The sequence below is a fragment of the Antechinus flavipes genome, chromosome 6, assembly GCF_016432865.1.
Source record: "Antechinus flavipes isolate AdamAnt ecotype Samford, QLD, Australia chromosome 6, AdamAnt_v2, whole genome shotgun sequence".
Lineage (NCBI taxonomy): Eukaryota > Metazoa > Chordata > Mammalia > Dasyuromorphia > Dasyuridae > Antechinus > Antechinus flavipes.
The window spans coordinates 28,343,397-28,360,134 of record NC_067403.1 but is presented as its reverse complement, the minus strand read 5'-3'; the positions used below and the strand labels follow the sequence as shown (position 1 = coordinate 28,360,134).

At 34.5% G+C, this 16,738-nt stretch overlaps 1 protein-coding gene across 1 annotated transcript in view; it reads left to right on the top strand.

The window, feature by feature from the left end:
• Positions 1 to 16,738, top strand: part of LOC127540302 (WD repeat-containing protein 19-like) — a 120,861-nt gene that overhangs the window by 435 nt on the left and 103,688 nt on the right. Inside the window, 2 exon segments of the mRNA XM_051964937.1 lie at positions 14,806 to 14,921; positions 15,295 to 15,410. Of these exon segments, the coding sequence (XP_051820897.1) occupies positions 14,806 to 14,921; positions 15,295 to 15,410 (232 nt within the window).

Genomic DNA, 16,738 nt, shown 5'->3' with positions numbered 1-16,738 from the left:
ACTTTTAAGTCTTTACATTTTCAGAATCTCAGAATTGAAAGAGATCTCAGAAACTATCTTAAATCAACTGGTACAAGAACCCAGAATAATTTAGGTGACCTGCCCAGGATCACATAATTAGCCAATGGCAGAATTGGAATTAGACTCCTGATTTCCAGACTCTTAATTCTTTCCATTTGACTTAATAGTTATATTATACTTTTATATAAAAGCCTTCATGCTTCAAGATATTCCTTTGCTTTGAATGAATTATGGACTCTGGTTAGCTAATAAAAGTTAAAACAGTGCTGTGGTCTCATGAAATAACTTTTTTTTTTTTTTGGTGGATGCAGAGCCATAGAATATCTCGAGGCTAGTGTATCTTTTCTGAGAAGGGAGTACCTCGGATATTACATAGTAGGGATTCACATGCTATGGTTTTGAGTAGACATAGTTGTAGAGTGTGCCATATACTTGACATTGCTTGCTTGAAGGCACCCATGTGTGATTAGATGTGCCCAGAAGCTACCTATTAAAGTCATTAAGTATATAAGTACACATAGATTGACATGATGAACCAGGCAAGAGGTCTTTTAGATGCTGTGACATGGGTTGGAGAAGCCCATATGAGAGATGAAAAATAAGTAGTATCTGTGTTCTCATTATATTCTGTGTAGGAATGCCACTTCAAGACCTGCCTGGGTTTCTGGCTATTTCCAGTTACTATTTAGACAGAAATTATCTGAGAATCCATTGATTGTGTATTGCAGGCAGTCATTCAATTAACAACATAGAAATAGAAGAAAGCCTCATTATGTTCAGTGTGGGCATCACTGAACAAAAAATTTGAATTCTTTGCCTTGGTTTTAAGGTATATTATATAGGTTTCCATTATATAAACATGGTGGATTCAGTGAAATTTCAGTGAACAAATCAAAGAAGATAATGATATGTTTAACCTGTGTTGAATTATTTGCTGTCTAGAGGAGAGGGGAAGTGGGAAGGGAGGGAGAAAAATATGGAATACAGAGATCTTTATCAGGTAAAACAAGAAACTAGCCAGTAAACTCCAGAACTAATACCTCAAACTCTATTTTGCAGACTAGTTAGGACATTTTTGTCATACCACGAAGAGATAACGCAGAATTCCCTATAGTTGTAGCAAATTTCCCTAGCTATTATTATCCATCAATAATAGATACCTTTTATATTCTATTATGGAGGCAGTGTTTAATTGGCAGTTTAAATGATTGAACAATCATTTAAACACATGAGGTCATAGTAGTCATTTGCAAATGGATAAATGGATTTGCTTTAAATTTGTATTCATCTACTTTGATTTGGTAAAGGAAGCATTGGTACTGGCTTGTGACTTTTGAATTTATTTAGTTGAAAAGCCCAAAAGTCCTTGTACCTAAGTGTACTTGGGAAGTGGGGCACATCAAAGTTTTGAGCTTTAGATAGTAAAAAGTAGACTAAGAACTTTTGAAAACTTTTTGATCCAGTTTGCCTATTTAAAAAATTAAATATCTGAAGCCATTAAAATGCACTGAATGATTAAGGAGGGAGATGGGGGGTGACTATGGGAGTAAGCAATAGTAAAACATGAGTAAGCTTTGAGTTCCAGATTCTCTCTCTCCACTCCTCAGCTTCCCATTGAGAAGACACAAGAGAAATTGGGCAAAACATTTCTGTAAAAGTCATGTTGTAAAAGAAAACAGATTTCCACTCTCCCCTTGGGGGAAAAACCTTCAAGAAAAATAAAGTTAAAAAAAGTATGCTTCAGTCTGTATTCAGACACAATCAGTTCCTTCTTTGGATATAGATGGCATTTTTCATTATGAGTCCTTCAGAGGAGTTGTGTATCATTGTGCTGCTGAGAATAGCAAAGGCATTCAGAACTGATCATCCCACAACATTGCTGCTTTCCCTTTGAATACAGTACATTTCACTTTGGACTTTCCAGGTTTTTCTGAGAGCATCCTGCTCATCAAAAAAAAAAAAAAGTTAATTATTAGAAGCCAGCATAGCTTCATTAAGAAAATAACTTGCCAATTGAACTACATTTACTATTTTTTTAGACAGTTTTTTTTTAGTTGTTTCAGTTGTACCTTTCTCTTCATGATCCCATGTGGGGTTTTCTTGGCAAAGATACTAGAATGGTTTCCTATTACCTTCTCCAACTTGTTTTACAGATGAGGAAATTAAGACACAGATGGTGAAGTGACTTACCCAGGGTCACACATTTAATAAATGTCTGTGCTGGATTTGAATTAATGTTTTCCTCACTCTAAACCTGCCACTTTGTCTATTGTACTACCTAGCTGCCCTATACATGGATGCATTGCATTTGGACTTAAGAAGGCATTTGATAAAATATATTACATAGTTAATCATTTCAATAATTCAGTTGACCTGTGATCTTGTTGATATGTGCCCTCTCTCCAGCAGTGCAAATCTCAGTCCTGCCATGTCTTCACATTTTGTAGGATTCAGATCTGTCTTTTTCTAAATTCCTTTAAATCCTCAGTAGGGAGATGCCAAATCTGCTGAGAATTTTACTCTAGATATTTTAATTTAAATAGTACTAATGTAGCATGTAGGTAAGTCCATTTGATTTCATTATCAGACAGACTCAATTCCTTCAGTCATAGTTCTTGCTATTTTTCATTAACATTCTTTTCATCACATCATAGATCTAGAAGTAGAGGGTACCTTAAAACCCACTTCTAGTATAAGCTTCTCATTTTACAGGTGAGGTAACTGAACTTCAGAGAAGCTGTGACTTGCTTAAGATCACACACATGTAGTAATAGAACTGGCATGTGAATCTAGGTTGTCTGACACCAAATCGAGCCTCCTTTGCTTTGCCTCTATTTTATTGATTCTTGACACTATTATATCCTAAGATCCTTCCTCTTCCAATAGCCCCATATTGTTAATGTGTGTTATGTAACCCACCCAATAAATTTCAGCCATCTCTCAAGGTAAAAAGAAAAAGTTTTATTCGTTTCTTATGAGAAGTGGGCGTTATCCCCACCATACAAGAGGTGGAAGTGAGGCACTGAGCATAGGCAGCAAGGGCAACATATATGTTCCTTGATAGAACATTAACTTTCCCTTCTTGCTGGCTCATCCTTGTTAGCTGAGAATATGACCTTATATTCTAAATTATATTAGAAAACATCAATCAGTAAAACAATCAGTGCTGGCTGAGAAAACAGGTGTTTGATCAGTGGAAAAGAGGAAACAAAACATAAGTTTAAGATTTGGACAAAGATGTTTTTTCCAGACCCAAGACGTGTTCTCAACATGTGGACTGGATAGATAGACAGATCAGTTTGTTCTATATGTTCCCAGAGTTGTTCTATTCACCCATATTCTGGGCATTGTTTGCCAGGGAGGAAAGGAAGGGGAAAACAGGATTGGGTTCTTATAGTTTAGTTAATTTACAATTTTCCTTTTGAAGAAATATCAGACTCTTGATACTTTTAAACATAATATAGTTAGCTTGTTTGCCTTTCAAAGATTCTGCTCAGTTCCCTTTTCCCCAGTGATTAGAAATCATCAAATTTAACAAGGAAAATGAAAAAAAACAAATGATTAATGAGCATTGATAATAAGTATTAAGTCTTTCAGTTACTGTTTTAATGTACTTGAGTTAGCTTTTTCATTTAAGTACTTGAGTTCTGCCATTTGGTGCACACATAGTTAACGCTATTATTGTTTCATTATCTCTTGATACTTTTAAACATAATATAGTTAGCTTGTTTGCCTTTCAAAGATTCTGCTCAGTTCCCTTTTCCCTAGTGATTAGAAATCATCAATTCTGTTAAAAGTATTTTCTCCCCGCTTAGCTAATAGGCTATTAGTTTTGAGTACAGGTTATTTTCCTTTGCCTTTTGATATATTCCAGTTTTTTTCCTTTCCTTATGAAACTGTCAGAAAAAAATTTCAGAACTTAACTATTACCTAAGAATATTCAGATGCATGGAGAGATTTGCTAGGAATAAGTCTTTTATTGTATATGTAGGGAGAAATCATCTGACTGAATTTTTCTGAGCAATCTTTCTAAGTTTTATTCAAACTTTTTATTCACTTGCAAAAAGAAAAGAAACACAAAGAAAACTGGCACTAATACCTGAATGCAATGTCCTCAGATTATGAGCTTCCTACAGCTAATTTCTCCCTCCTCCTTTATTAGCCAGGTCATATTCAGTGTACAGTTAGGATAATGGAGTTTAGTTTTGCTAAGAGAAGTATTTATTTCCTTATGTATATATACAGTTAAAGTAACCAAGTTTACTTGTGTTAAAAAATACTTAGTCCCTTAGATGTCTTTATAGCTTACTTTACAATTCTGGTTGGAATTCTTCCTCTCTGATGGGATCTGATCTCTTCCTGGTAATGAATGCATATCTAGTGCAGTAATCCAGTGAAATGGACAATTCAAATGGGCCATTTTAGGATTAAGATATGCCATTAAAAAAAAAAAACCAAACTTAATAATCCCTAGTTAAAGAATCCTAAAATACTAGAAAACCGTTCACAAAAGATAAAGCCCTAAGGAAATCTCCTGGGGTCTTAGGAGCTGTGAGCAACCTAGAGCTGTCTTTTTGGAAGCCAGAAGATGCACAGCTGGAGCGCATATCATTCTATCTGGGAGCCAAATTAAATCAAACTGCTTCAGGTGTGTTATTTGGGTTCACTATAGCTCTAGTAGGCAGTTTGAGTGAAGATGAGTGCCAGTGTGGATGGAGGTGAGTGTGGGTATAGGTGTTAACTCAAGTTCCAAGTGGGCAAATCCATCTGTCCACTTCTAACTAGCAAATGATTCAGTTGTGTTACTGCAATTGATAAATCAATATTAAACACCTATTGTGTGTCAGGCACTGTGCTAAGCACTGGGCACACACAAAAAGGCAAAAGTTCTGTCCTTCCTAAGTTTACAATCTAAAGGTAGATCACAAGCAAACAAATATATACAAAACAAGCTACACACAGGATACATAGGAAATAATTAACAGAATGCAAGTACTAAAATAAAAAGGGATTGGGGAAACTTTATGGAAAAATGGAAGTTTAAATGGGATATGAAGAATTCCAGGGAAGCCAGGAGGCAAAGAAAGTATTCCAAGCCTGGTCGAGAGCCTCTGGAGGCCTCTGTAAAGTGTAAGAAGCTTGGGAAGGTAGGAAGGGCTAGATTAAAAAGGGCTGTGGATGCCAAATAGGGCATTTTATATTTGTTCCTAGAGATAGCGTGTAGTGATATGATCTAATATATGACATCACTAGAGAAAACATGCTTGTTTCTAACTCAGACCAATGGTGCCCTTTGGTATAGGGTTTAGGTAGATGATACTTGCTAATTGTGGCTCAAAGGCTGCTGAAAAAACTAGCGTTCTATTGTCTGCTAAGCCTGGTATAAATAAAGCCAAATCCATGTCCAGTGGCAGGAGAAGCCACCAAAGTAGAGGGAGATTGCCACTGAGGGAAAAAGAAGAGAAAGGAAGAAATAAGAAATGGTTTGAAGTTAGTGGTCCAATGGATAAAATGTTGGACCTGGAATCAGAAGGCTTGAATTTAAGCCCAGCTTCAGAAATTAGCTGTGTGACCCTAAGCAGCCTTCGGTTTCAGTTTCCTCATCAGTAAAATGAGGATCATAATAACACCTATTAATAGGATAAGTGCATATCCTCAGCAATGTGAGGATAAAATGGGGTAAAATGCTTTGGAAACCATGAAACCTAATTATAAATATTAGCTGATATAAGACCTTTTGGTTGGCAGCTTTGGGTAATTTCTTGCTTGAGGGCTTTGCTAAGAATCTACCAATTGTACATTAAAGACAGCTGAGCAAAAGCTACTAAATATAAATCCTTGGCCAGAATGGTGATTGAGCCTTTGGTGAATAACTGAGGGCAATGGGCAGTTTCCCAGAGCAGTCAAAAGAATGACAGAACAGACAAGTCCAGAAAGTATGTATAATGGGGGATTGCAAAATGATTGAAGAGAATTCTTTTTTTTTTTTTGGGGGGGGGGTGATGTATTTCTACCAGTGTCGAGAGACATCAACATTTTTTGGTGGAGGAAGGGGGAAGAGGCAAATTGGTCTTTTATTAGAAGAACAAGTGAGAGTATTGGAAAAATGGCTTATTTCTCCCTTGGTTCTTAGAGACTGATGTATGTTGAATGTATATAAGAGTCTCAAAGGGAAAACAAATTATGAAGAGGCATGTGAGAATTCTGCCATATATTTGAAAGTTTGAGGTTTGGAAGAGTGTCTCAAAAAAAGGAAAGGAAGAAGGAATACCAACCTTTTGCAGCTTTATAATAGGAATTCTGTTTCCTATATATTTTCATATAATTGGGATCCCTATGTAATAGGAATTTCCTGTAAAGATGGAACATCTAACTGGAAAGAAGCTCTTTGTGGCTTCAAGGAATGATATTGGGAATCTACAAGTGTTGTTAGGAAAGTGGTCATTCAATACTGATCAGAAAAAGAAGAAATAGGTAGTGATCATTGATAATATGGAAATATTCAAGGATTTGTTGGGAAGTACTACTTAAAGTTGTACTTATCAATGTGCAAGAAATACCCTTATAGAATAAAACCTATTTTTAAACTATCTAAAATGGCCTCTGAACATCAGATAAAGTTTTTCTAAGACTATGTAGTTTCTAGTTTTTTTAAAAAAAGATATAATTAGATTTTATAGCTTCCAACAGGGAAGAGTAAAGATTTACATTTCAAAAATCAACTTACAATATTTATAGTAGACTAATGGAGAATAAGGAGGTTTACATGTCAAAGATAGCAAAAAGACAAAAACTGCTTCAGGCCACGTTGTGAAATGATTAACAAATCTTGAGGTGAGTTATTTTGGAAATTAATGGTTTAATAAAAATAGCCTAGAAGTTCTTTTATCCTTAAAAACTTAACCATCTAGAGGAAATTATTGGAAAATCTCAGCTAAATTCCATCCTATAAGAAAAGTCTCAGCTTTAAAATAAATAAAATAAATTGTTGAGCCAAATAAAAAAGATATTAAAAACTTAATGATTTTTCCCTGCCCAATTCCCTGCCCAAGGGTGCCAAAATCATTCTCATATCAAGAGTACACTGAGGCAAGTATATGTGGCATATGGTGGAGAGATTTTTGAGACTTATAAAACCTAACGACCACCATCAGGTCTGGATGATTCATGTGGGGACAAATGATATTTGCAGAAAGAAATAAAGAACAAGGACTTCACACTTGTTAATTTGGAATTAGTTGTATTTACTAATACCAACATAGTACTGGGATATAAAACTAAGAAACAGAATCTGACTTCTAATTTGTGGGTTCCATTCATTAGAACCAGATGAACTATAAGGAACTGAAATAACTAGTGTATATGATTGCTGAGACACTTGTCAATTATTATAAAAAAAAAAAACCTAGCCTTAGCAGAGCCCCAGCCTCTGTTATTTCTCATTGATTGCAACAGTTCTGATGCCCCAGCAGTCATGTAGGAGGTATTCGCCACTGGCAGTGATCTTGCCTCATTTACTTCTGTGTGGGAGTCTTTAACATGAGGAAATGGAGATCACTGCTAATCACCAAGGGAATAGGCCACCCCAGGCTGGGTTGCCATAATTAACATAGAACACTTAATTGGTGAAGTGGCAAAACAAAATTCTGCTAACACAGCTGATGATGCCAAGCAACTGTCTGGTTGCAAATTTAATGAGAGGCAGACGAGAAGAATTGGTTTTTCGCTGAGGTGAAGGATGTAGGCAAGTCTAAGGCTTAAGTGAAGAGCAAAGGAGAACCCAAAATCTTCTATCGAGACCTGGAGAATGCTGTGGATATAGTTCAATGTAGAAATTAAAGCCTTTGGAAGTCTTTCATATTAATTTTTTTAATGAACTAGTTCATTAAATGATACTAATTCAGTTTATGGAAGGTAAAACCATGCAAATGGGCAAATCAAAAAGCATCATTATTATTGTCTTGATGTTGCCTTATAAAGGGATTTTTAATTGAGCATCCTAGGGATCTGAGCTGTTTAACATTTTATTGATGATTTGAAATAAGTCCTAGGTCAAATCTGCAGTTGTCACAAGATTAGGAAAGGTAGCTCACATGTTGAATGACAGGGTTTTAGAACATCTTGATGGACTAGAACATTTGACTACATCTAATAAGATGAAAATTATTCTGTGATTCCAGTGGATTTGTGATCTCATCAGGGTTGGTTCACCTTCCAGAAATGTGACTTTCAACTCCTCCATACCTCCTAAATCTGTTTAACCTTTTTCCTGACCAAAGAGATTAGCGGTTTACTATGTACCAGATCCTATGCTGTTATTCACAATTATTATCTTACTTGGTCCTCACAACAACCCTGATAAGTAGGCGCTATTATCATTTCTCATTTTATGGATGAGGAAACTGAGGCAAATAGGTAAAGTGACTTCCCAGAGTCAAAGGTTTTTTTTTTTTTTAAATGGATGCGGGACTTCTGACTCGAGGTTTAGCACTTTATGCACTGGGCCACCTAGCTGCCTTATATTATTTATAACCTGGCATGATATGAGTGATGACTACAAAAACGTAAACAGAACAAAAATGACTAGTGACCAATAATAGCTCTGGAAAAGAGTTGAGCAAAACAAATTGAAGGAGCAGACCTGAGAGAATAGAGATAGCAGGGGCAGGCCTGATGCCTTCTCGGTGTTAGTTCAGGTTTGCTTCTGAGATAAAATAAGATAGCTGGAGACTGTTATATCAAAAGATATCAATAAAAAAATGTTTAAAAGGTACTTTAATCTTTATTGAGTTTCAGCCACTTTTACTTTTTGAATGGCAAACCTAAGTTATCTGGATTATGAATTTTTATATAGAATTTATATAGAGAATGACATTTTTCTGATATAGTGTATTCCTCCCTTCTCCCTTACCCAGTTTTAAAATATTTTTTTAAATAGAAAAAAAGCAGTTCAGTAAAATTAACCAATATGTTGACCTTGTCTAATAAGAAATAAAGCATTCTAAATCCTTTATAGTAGTAATGGTAGTAGCAATAATATAAAAAATGATAATAATTAACATTTGCATAGCACTATGTGCCATACTTTGTGCTAAATGCTTTACAAGTATTGCTTCATTTGGTTCTTAAAACAACACTGGAGATAGATAGTATTATAATCATAATTTTGTAAATGAGGAAATTGAAGCAAATCTAGCTGTTCCTGGTTCCCCATATCTACCATAAAGGGAGGGTGGTACATTTTCTCAACTCTTTTCCAGAGCTATTATTGGTCACTAGTCATTTTTGTTCTGTTTACGTTTTTGTAGTCATTATGTTATTTTCTTGGCTTTGCTTACTTTACTCTGCATTACTTCATGTCTTCCCCTGTGTCTCTGAGTTCTTCATATTTGTCATTTCTTTCGTACAGTAATAGTCCATTACATCTATTTCCCGCAGTTTTTAGCCCTTTTCCAATCAATGCTTGACTTATTTTTTTTCTAATTCTATTTTAACCCTCTCCCAATCAGTGAGTACCTCTTTTGTTTCTTATTTACATAGCGGGATATCTGATTCAAAAGTTATAAACATTTTAATTACTTTTTAAGTGTAATTGCAAATTGCTTTCCCAATTTGCAGAGTGAACAAAATCAAGAAAACAATTTATACAATGACTACAACATTTTAAAGAACAAGAATTTTGAAGGAATTAAAATATCTGATCAACCACAACTCCAGAATACCAGATATGATATACTTACCTATCAATCAATCAGTATTTAAATGCCTATGTGCCAAGCACTGGTGATACAAAAAGAAACCAAAGACGATCAATCCTTCAAGTAGCTTACAATTTCTGGACACATGTTGGACTAGACATAGAGAATATTTATACTTTCATACATGGCCAATGTGTGAATTTGCTTTTTAAAAAAAATTAGTATGCTTATTTGTTATAAGGGAGGGCTAAACATTTTTTTAATAAGGAGGGAAAATGGAGAAGTGAAAGGGTTCCAGCATCAGTGATGCAAAAAAAAAAAAAACAAAAAAAAAAAACAAAAAGAAAATCTTAAGTACATCAAGAAAGCATTTTAAAAATATATAGCCAAAGAAAGTATAGAAAAATGTAGACAAGTGGAATAGCTTTGGAACGAACTGTGAATTTGTGAATTTGTAAAATTCTGCCCATGATGATTTTATGTGTAATCTTTTTCTGTTCTTTGCATGTAGAAATGCTCATATTTGTTGGTTAAGTTCATAACAAAATTTTTAAAAATTAAAAGTTACATTTCATTTGTATGTATATGTTTCTCACAGTATACTCAGCTATTTGAAAATGTAAAGACCATTTCATTTTTGTATTTCCAGGGCTTATAACAATATGTTTAATACTATTCATGTGTAGATATTTTCTGACCACTTATTTTTTGGATAATGGCTGTCAGACCTATATTTGTGTTAGTTTTGTTTTTATCTTAGATAGTGGACTTCTATTTGATTCAAAGATTTTTTCCCTTTTCTTGTGATATTTTGTAAGCAAAAATCTTTGCAAAACAGATCACTCAATTAACAAGTAATCTGTAATTTTTTTCTTTTCCTTTTTTGGATAAGCTTTCTCATTTTAGAGTTGTGAAAAGTACCTATTTTCATTCTTCTTTTTTCTAATGTTCTTGCCATTTATATTTTGATTGCATAGCTACTGTAAGCTTTTTAATCATGTATGTGTGTGTAAAGACACACACATGTAGATTTTGGTATGTCACATTTTTGATAAATGATGACCATGTAGAGGAGCATTATTAGATTGGTGAGGGACATTGAGATCATGCCAGATGAGGGACTAGAGAAGTTTAGACTAGACAGGAGAGAAGATTTTGGGATCATGAACGCAGTCTTCAAATATTCAAAGGGTTATGTGGAAGAAGAATTTCATTTATTATCCAGCTAGGTTGAATGAATGCGTAGGAGGAACGAATGGAAATAATAGAGAAATATTTTGGCTTATTAAGAAGCAACTCTTTAGAACAATGAGAATATTTTAAGTGCTTTGAGAAGTAGGGGTTCTCTCCTTAGTAGAGATCTTCAAAATAAAAGATCATATAATTACTTGCATTGTTTTCTTTTTTTTTTTTCTTTTTTTTCTTTTTGGCTAGGTAATTGGGGTTAAGTGATTTATCCAGGGTCACATAGTTAGTAAGCTTTAAGTGTCTGAGGCCAGCTTTAAACCCTAGTCCTCCTGACTTCAGGGCTGGTATTCTATCCATTGCACTATTTAGTTGCCCCTGTATAGTTATTGTTGAGCTTCTTATAGAAAGATTTCTTGTCTAGGAATAAGTTGGATAAACTCTCAAGTTACTTTCAACTCTGAGATTATAAGAGACAGCAGTATTCAAGAAGTGGGAACTATAGAAATGTAAGATCAGTCAAACACAGTTGTTCTATAGGTTATATAAGGATATTTATAAAACTAGAAAATTAAATATTTACTATGGCTACCGGCAAGAGAAATCATATAAAAGATAGATATCATCGAAGATAAATCTGACTGCAACAAAGGTGACTTGGTTACATTTTGTAGCCGTAGATAACTGATATGTAGCCCACCTTCTCTTTTGCTAATAATGCAATATCAAGAGAATTCAAGGAATGCTCCACAAATGTTGAGGTGGATCATCTTGGTGATTTATTGGAGGATATGGATGAGTTTCACAGAGATATAAAGCATATATATGTTGTTTATAACTTGCATAATTTGATGAATTGGCCTCAATAAATTAGGTCACATCAAAAATTAAAAGATATACAAAATAAAACTAAAAGAATGTGTCTAGAAGGCCCACAGATAGAAAATTGTTACTCACATGTTTACCATACACTTGAAATTAACTGTTGAAAGAAAATTTACTATTTAGTGTATAATGCTTGTTTTTGTTCCTATTTATATATGAAACATTTGTGACTATTAATAATAGTTAAGTTTATAAATTAAAAGTGGTAAAATAAATGAAAAGGAAGATTCTATTAAAAAGATTAAAAAAATTAAAAGCCAAAAGCTTCAGATGGCTATAACTAGATGTACAAAGTATAGGCATAATCATGGTAAATGCTTAATGCAATGAAGTAAATTCAATCTTATGGAATCAGATTTGAGACAGAATTTATGTTTGGCATAAATTTATATTTGACAAGCTCAACTGGGGATTTTTAGATGGTTTCTAAAATCTTTCTAATTGTAAGATTCTGAGAATAATAAATTTATGTAGATAGTAGTTTGGTACATATATTCTAAAATTAGACAGTATTTCGGGGATTAGAAAATATTATTCTGGGGGGAAAAGGCAAATATGTGAACCTTTTGAAAGACTTTCATTTTTTTTCTTGTAGCCATAATATTTACTATTTCATGAAAGTTACTGAATTTTTGTTGAATTGAATTGAATTTTGCCTTTAAGAAATTAATAGTTTGAGTTGTATATTTAGTTTAATAATATGAGAAAATGCCTTATTGGGGAAATGATGCTTTTTAGAGTGAAGAACTAAATAAGTTACTTGGCTTACTTCCTATTCTGAGACCATTTTTTCACCCTAGTGAACTTCTACCCTGAAGCTTCTAATCTGAATTCCAAACTGGAATTTCTAAATAGTATGCTGAAGAAGAATCAACCACTTGTCTTTTAGACTTTGCCCCTCACTTCAATCCCACAGGAAGGCTAAATGGATTTTCCTCCTCTCTTTCCTCGCCTTATTTTGAGGACTAATATGTAGTCAAATACTATCATTTATTCTGGTAGAAACATGTCAATCAACAACTTTATTTTACTCATTATCCCTGTGACTTTCCAGAGTCAAATATTTTTCAGTGTTTAGAATTGTGGTTTTTTGGAATAAAAACCTTGAACAATGAAATTTGCATTTACTTACCTATTGTTTATACTTGGATATTTTGACAGACCTATGATCTCAATGTGGGTTCTTCCTCCATTAATACAGATCATAAGCCACTTGGTCTGCCTATTTGCTAAGAAGATGTTTTAAAGAATACAGTAAAAATGGATTAAAGAAGATTTAAGTATAAGATTAAATTTAAGAATGAAAAGATGGCAAAAGGGAAGACAAAGGAATAGAACAGAAGAGAGTTCATTCAAGAGTGCATTTCTTTAAGAAAGAGTGCATTTCTTTAATTTAAGAAAAAGTGCATTTCTGTGCCAGCAATCATCTCAGACTACCAGTGTTTCAGCCTCCAGGTGCCTTATTGGTTTTGAAAGATCCTAGATTCATGTTTATAGATATTTGTCATGTCACATCCAGGAGACATTTGTTTAATCCTTGCTCTGTGCCTGGTAGTTGCAATATAAAAAAATTTAAAATCACAAAAATAGCTCCTGTCCTCAAGGAGCTTACATATGAATGGGTGAGACAGCATGTTAAAAAAAAAAAGTACATTTAAGAAGACACAGAGTAAAAAGAAGGTAGCCTTAATTGGGAAAGCCTAAATAAATGGGATTGGTAAAGGATGAGCAAGGCCTACTGCAAAAAAGTAGTCTTTGAGTTGAATTGTGAGGGAAACCAGTGATGTCAAGAGGTAGAAGTGACAAGGAAGAGGTACTGGGGATAACCAGTACAAAGTTATGAAGTGTCATATGTGAGGAGTAGTAAATAGATCATTATAATTTGTTTATAAAGTTTGTAGAAGAATAATATGAGAAGCTGAAAGACAGGAAAGTGAAATGGTGAAAAACCTTAAATACTAACCAGAGCATTTTGTATTTAATCCTAGAAGTAATAGAACCCCTAGAGTTTATTAAATAGTGGGATGATATGTTAAGACCTATGTGTGGGACATTCACTTTGGCAACTGTGGAGAATGGAATGGAGTGGAGAGAGACTTGAAGTAGCAAGACCGAGTAGAAGTGGGAGGTGATAAGGACTTGAACTAGTGTGGTAGCTTTGTTACTGGAAAGAGTGGGACATAGAAACATCGTGAAGGTATAAAAGAAAAGAGATGGCTACTGATGTTGGGGGTGTCAGAGTGAGGAGTTGAGGACACCACTGAGGTATTCTGGGTTGGGTAACTGGGAAGGTGGTAGTGTTCCTGAATGTAATAAAGAAGTTCAGGAAAAAGAGTTTTGGGGGAGAGAGAGTGAGTTTGAGATACAACAGGCACCCAATTTGAAATGTCCAGTAGGCATTTAAAGATGAAGTATTGAAATTATCATCTGCACAGAAATAATTGAACCCAATGAGTAATATGGAAGCAAAGAGAAGGAGGAATTAGCATGGAAAATCCCAAAAGCTTTGTGCTGAGGAAAGATGATGAGGATGGAGGAATTCAGCAAAGGAGACTGGCAAGGAGCAGACTGAAAGGTCGGATAGCCAAGAGATCGAGCAGGGACATGAGAGCAGTATGCACTAGAAAGTGATCAGTAGCATCAAATGCTGCAGAGAGGTCAGGAAGGATGAAGAAAGAGAAAAGGCCTTTAGATCTGGTAATGAATAAATCACCAGTAACTTGGCCATTACTTCACTCACTCATTGCTCATGTAGTCTTAGTCCTTTCGTTGATTCTGGGTTTCCATTTCTTCAGATGTAAGATGTAAGAGGCTGTTACACACTGAAGAGTCATACTGAAGGTCTGTTCTAGCTCTACCCACTTTTGGCTAATAAACAGATCTATCAATTGTTATGTATAAAAATGTTGATAAAATATGAAATAAAGGAGCATTCTTAATTATGCTACAAAACATCCATTTAAAATCTGTAATTCTTCAAGCAGAAAGCTTTTATAATTTTTTTTTTAAATTCCAGGGATCAGATGTCCTTCCTTCTCTGGTCAAAAGTTGGATCCTTACTTGCTATTGGAACAGTTAAAGGAAACTTATTTATATATAACCATCAGACTTCTCGCAAAATTCCTGTACTGGGTATGTAGTGTCAGACTATTGATTTTCTTAAATGTAAATTTAATAATGATTTAAAAGTCAACCAAAAAACCCATCATTTTATATATATATTCTATGTTTTCTGTATGTAGTATTATGAAGTTTTTTATATCTAGTCTTTGATATTTTAATAGATAAATCACCAATTTATTAATAATACAATAGATACATACTTTAATAACTTAATCGTTCAACTTAATAAACATTTGGACATCACTATAATACTCTCCATTAGAAAGGAATTCTGAATCCTGTTTTAATCCTAGAATATAGAAAGACTTCATCTATAAGGTCTTAGATCCTGGGGAAAATGTTGTAGCCTAGTTGTAGTGTATAATATTAATTTATTTTTCAGGTAAACACACTAAACGAATAACATGTGGATGTTGGAGTTCTGAAAACTTACTGGCCCTAGGTAGTGAAGATAAAGTTATAACAGTTAGCAATCAGGAAGGTGATACAATAAAACAGGTAAAAAGTAGCACCTATATCAAGTTTTTAGTTTCTGTATTAATAATCTTTAAAGTCATTAATAAGCTCATGGTGGTTACTCTATTATTTTTATAAAGCACCATTCTGCTCTGTACTTGATATTAAATACAGTGGATATACTTTTATTTCTTTTTCATCTTTCACTGCTAGACTTTTAGAACACTCTATATTTGTTTTTTTTCTTTTCTTTACCATCCTCTCTCCCATTAATTTAAAGTAATCAGGCTTCTACTCTAACCTCTCTTCTTTCCTTTACTTCTACTCAAAGCACATTGTTTAAAGTCACCTAATTACCAAATCCCAAGGACTTTTATTATTTGTCAATTATTTCCTTGATCAATCTGATGAATTTAGACCCAAGTAAAAAAGAATATCAGGACAGTGAAGGCAAGAAGAGATCTCAGATGAAGCACAGAGAGGTTTAAATTTGTGAAATGCAGGAACAGTCATGTTTAATGCTTGCTTCCTACTTCCAGGTCACAGATCCAGGAGCTGACTGAGGAGGGCACTTGAATCTCAGGCTGGAGTTCAGGGTTACAAGCAGTCCAGGGCCCTGGGCAACATACTAAGTGACTCTTGAAGATTATCAAAAGTTCAGACACAAATAGTAACTTTGTGTGACTCTGACCTCAGGCACAGAACAAGTCTTTGTTTGAATTTCCAGCCCATTCTAAAGATTATTATTATTATTATTATTATTATTATTTGCTGAGGCAGTTTGGGTTAAGTGACTTGCCCAGGGTCACACAGCCAGGACGTCTTAAGTGTCTGAGACCACATTTGAACTCGGGTCCTCTTGACTTCAGGACTGGTGCTCTAACCACTATACCACCTAGCTGCCCCTACTCTAAAGATTATAAGGAGAATAATCAGGGCAGAAATCCCAGACCAAAGGGAGCCTGTTGGTTGAGTCTAGCAAGAGTCTACTGACACTCCATATGGGGCAGTCCTATAGATCTATTGCTCAGACTCAAATGCAGGTGAGAAACTTGTTAAGGTCTGACTGTGGAGTCAGTTGATTGGGTATTGCTCCGGATCAGACCACTTGGGCAGCACTAAAAACTTACAAGTCTCCACTGTGAGTTCCTCCTGAGATCCTAAAATAATGTAACTTTCAATTTCCTAAGAAAGTGACAGTAAGGCCAATACTTCCAATGGGAGCATTTATTTCAGAAGTGTACAGAAGCCAGCCCTAACATCAAGTCTGAAGTCAGAAAGTACACTGAAAGAGTGAGTAGCCAAAAAAAATTTATACCATAAAAATGATTATAATGACAGATGCTTTAAGACACAAACTCAAGAGAACG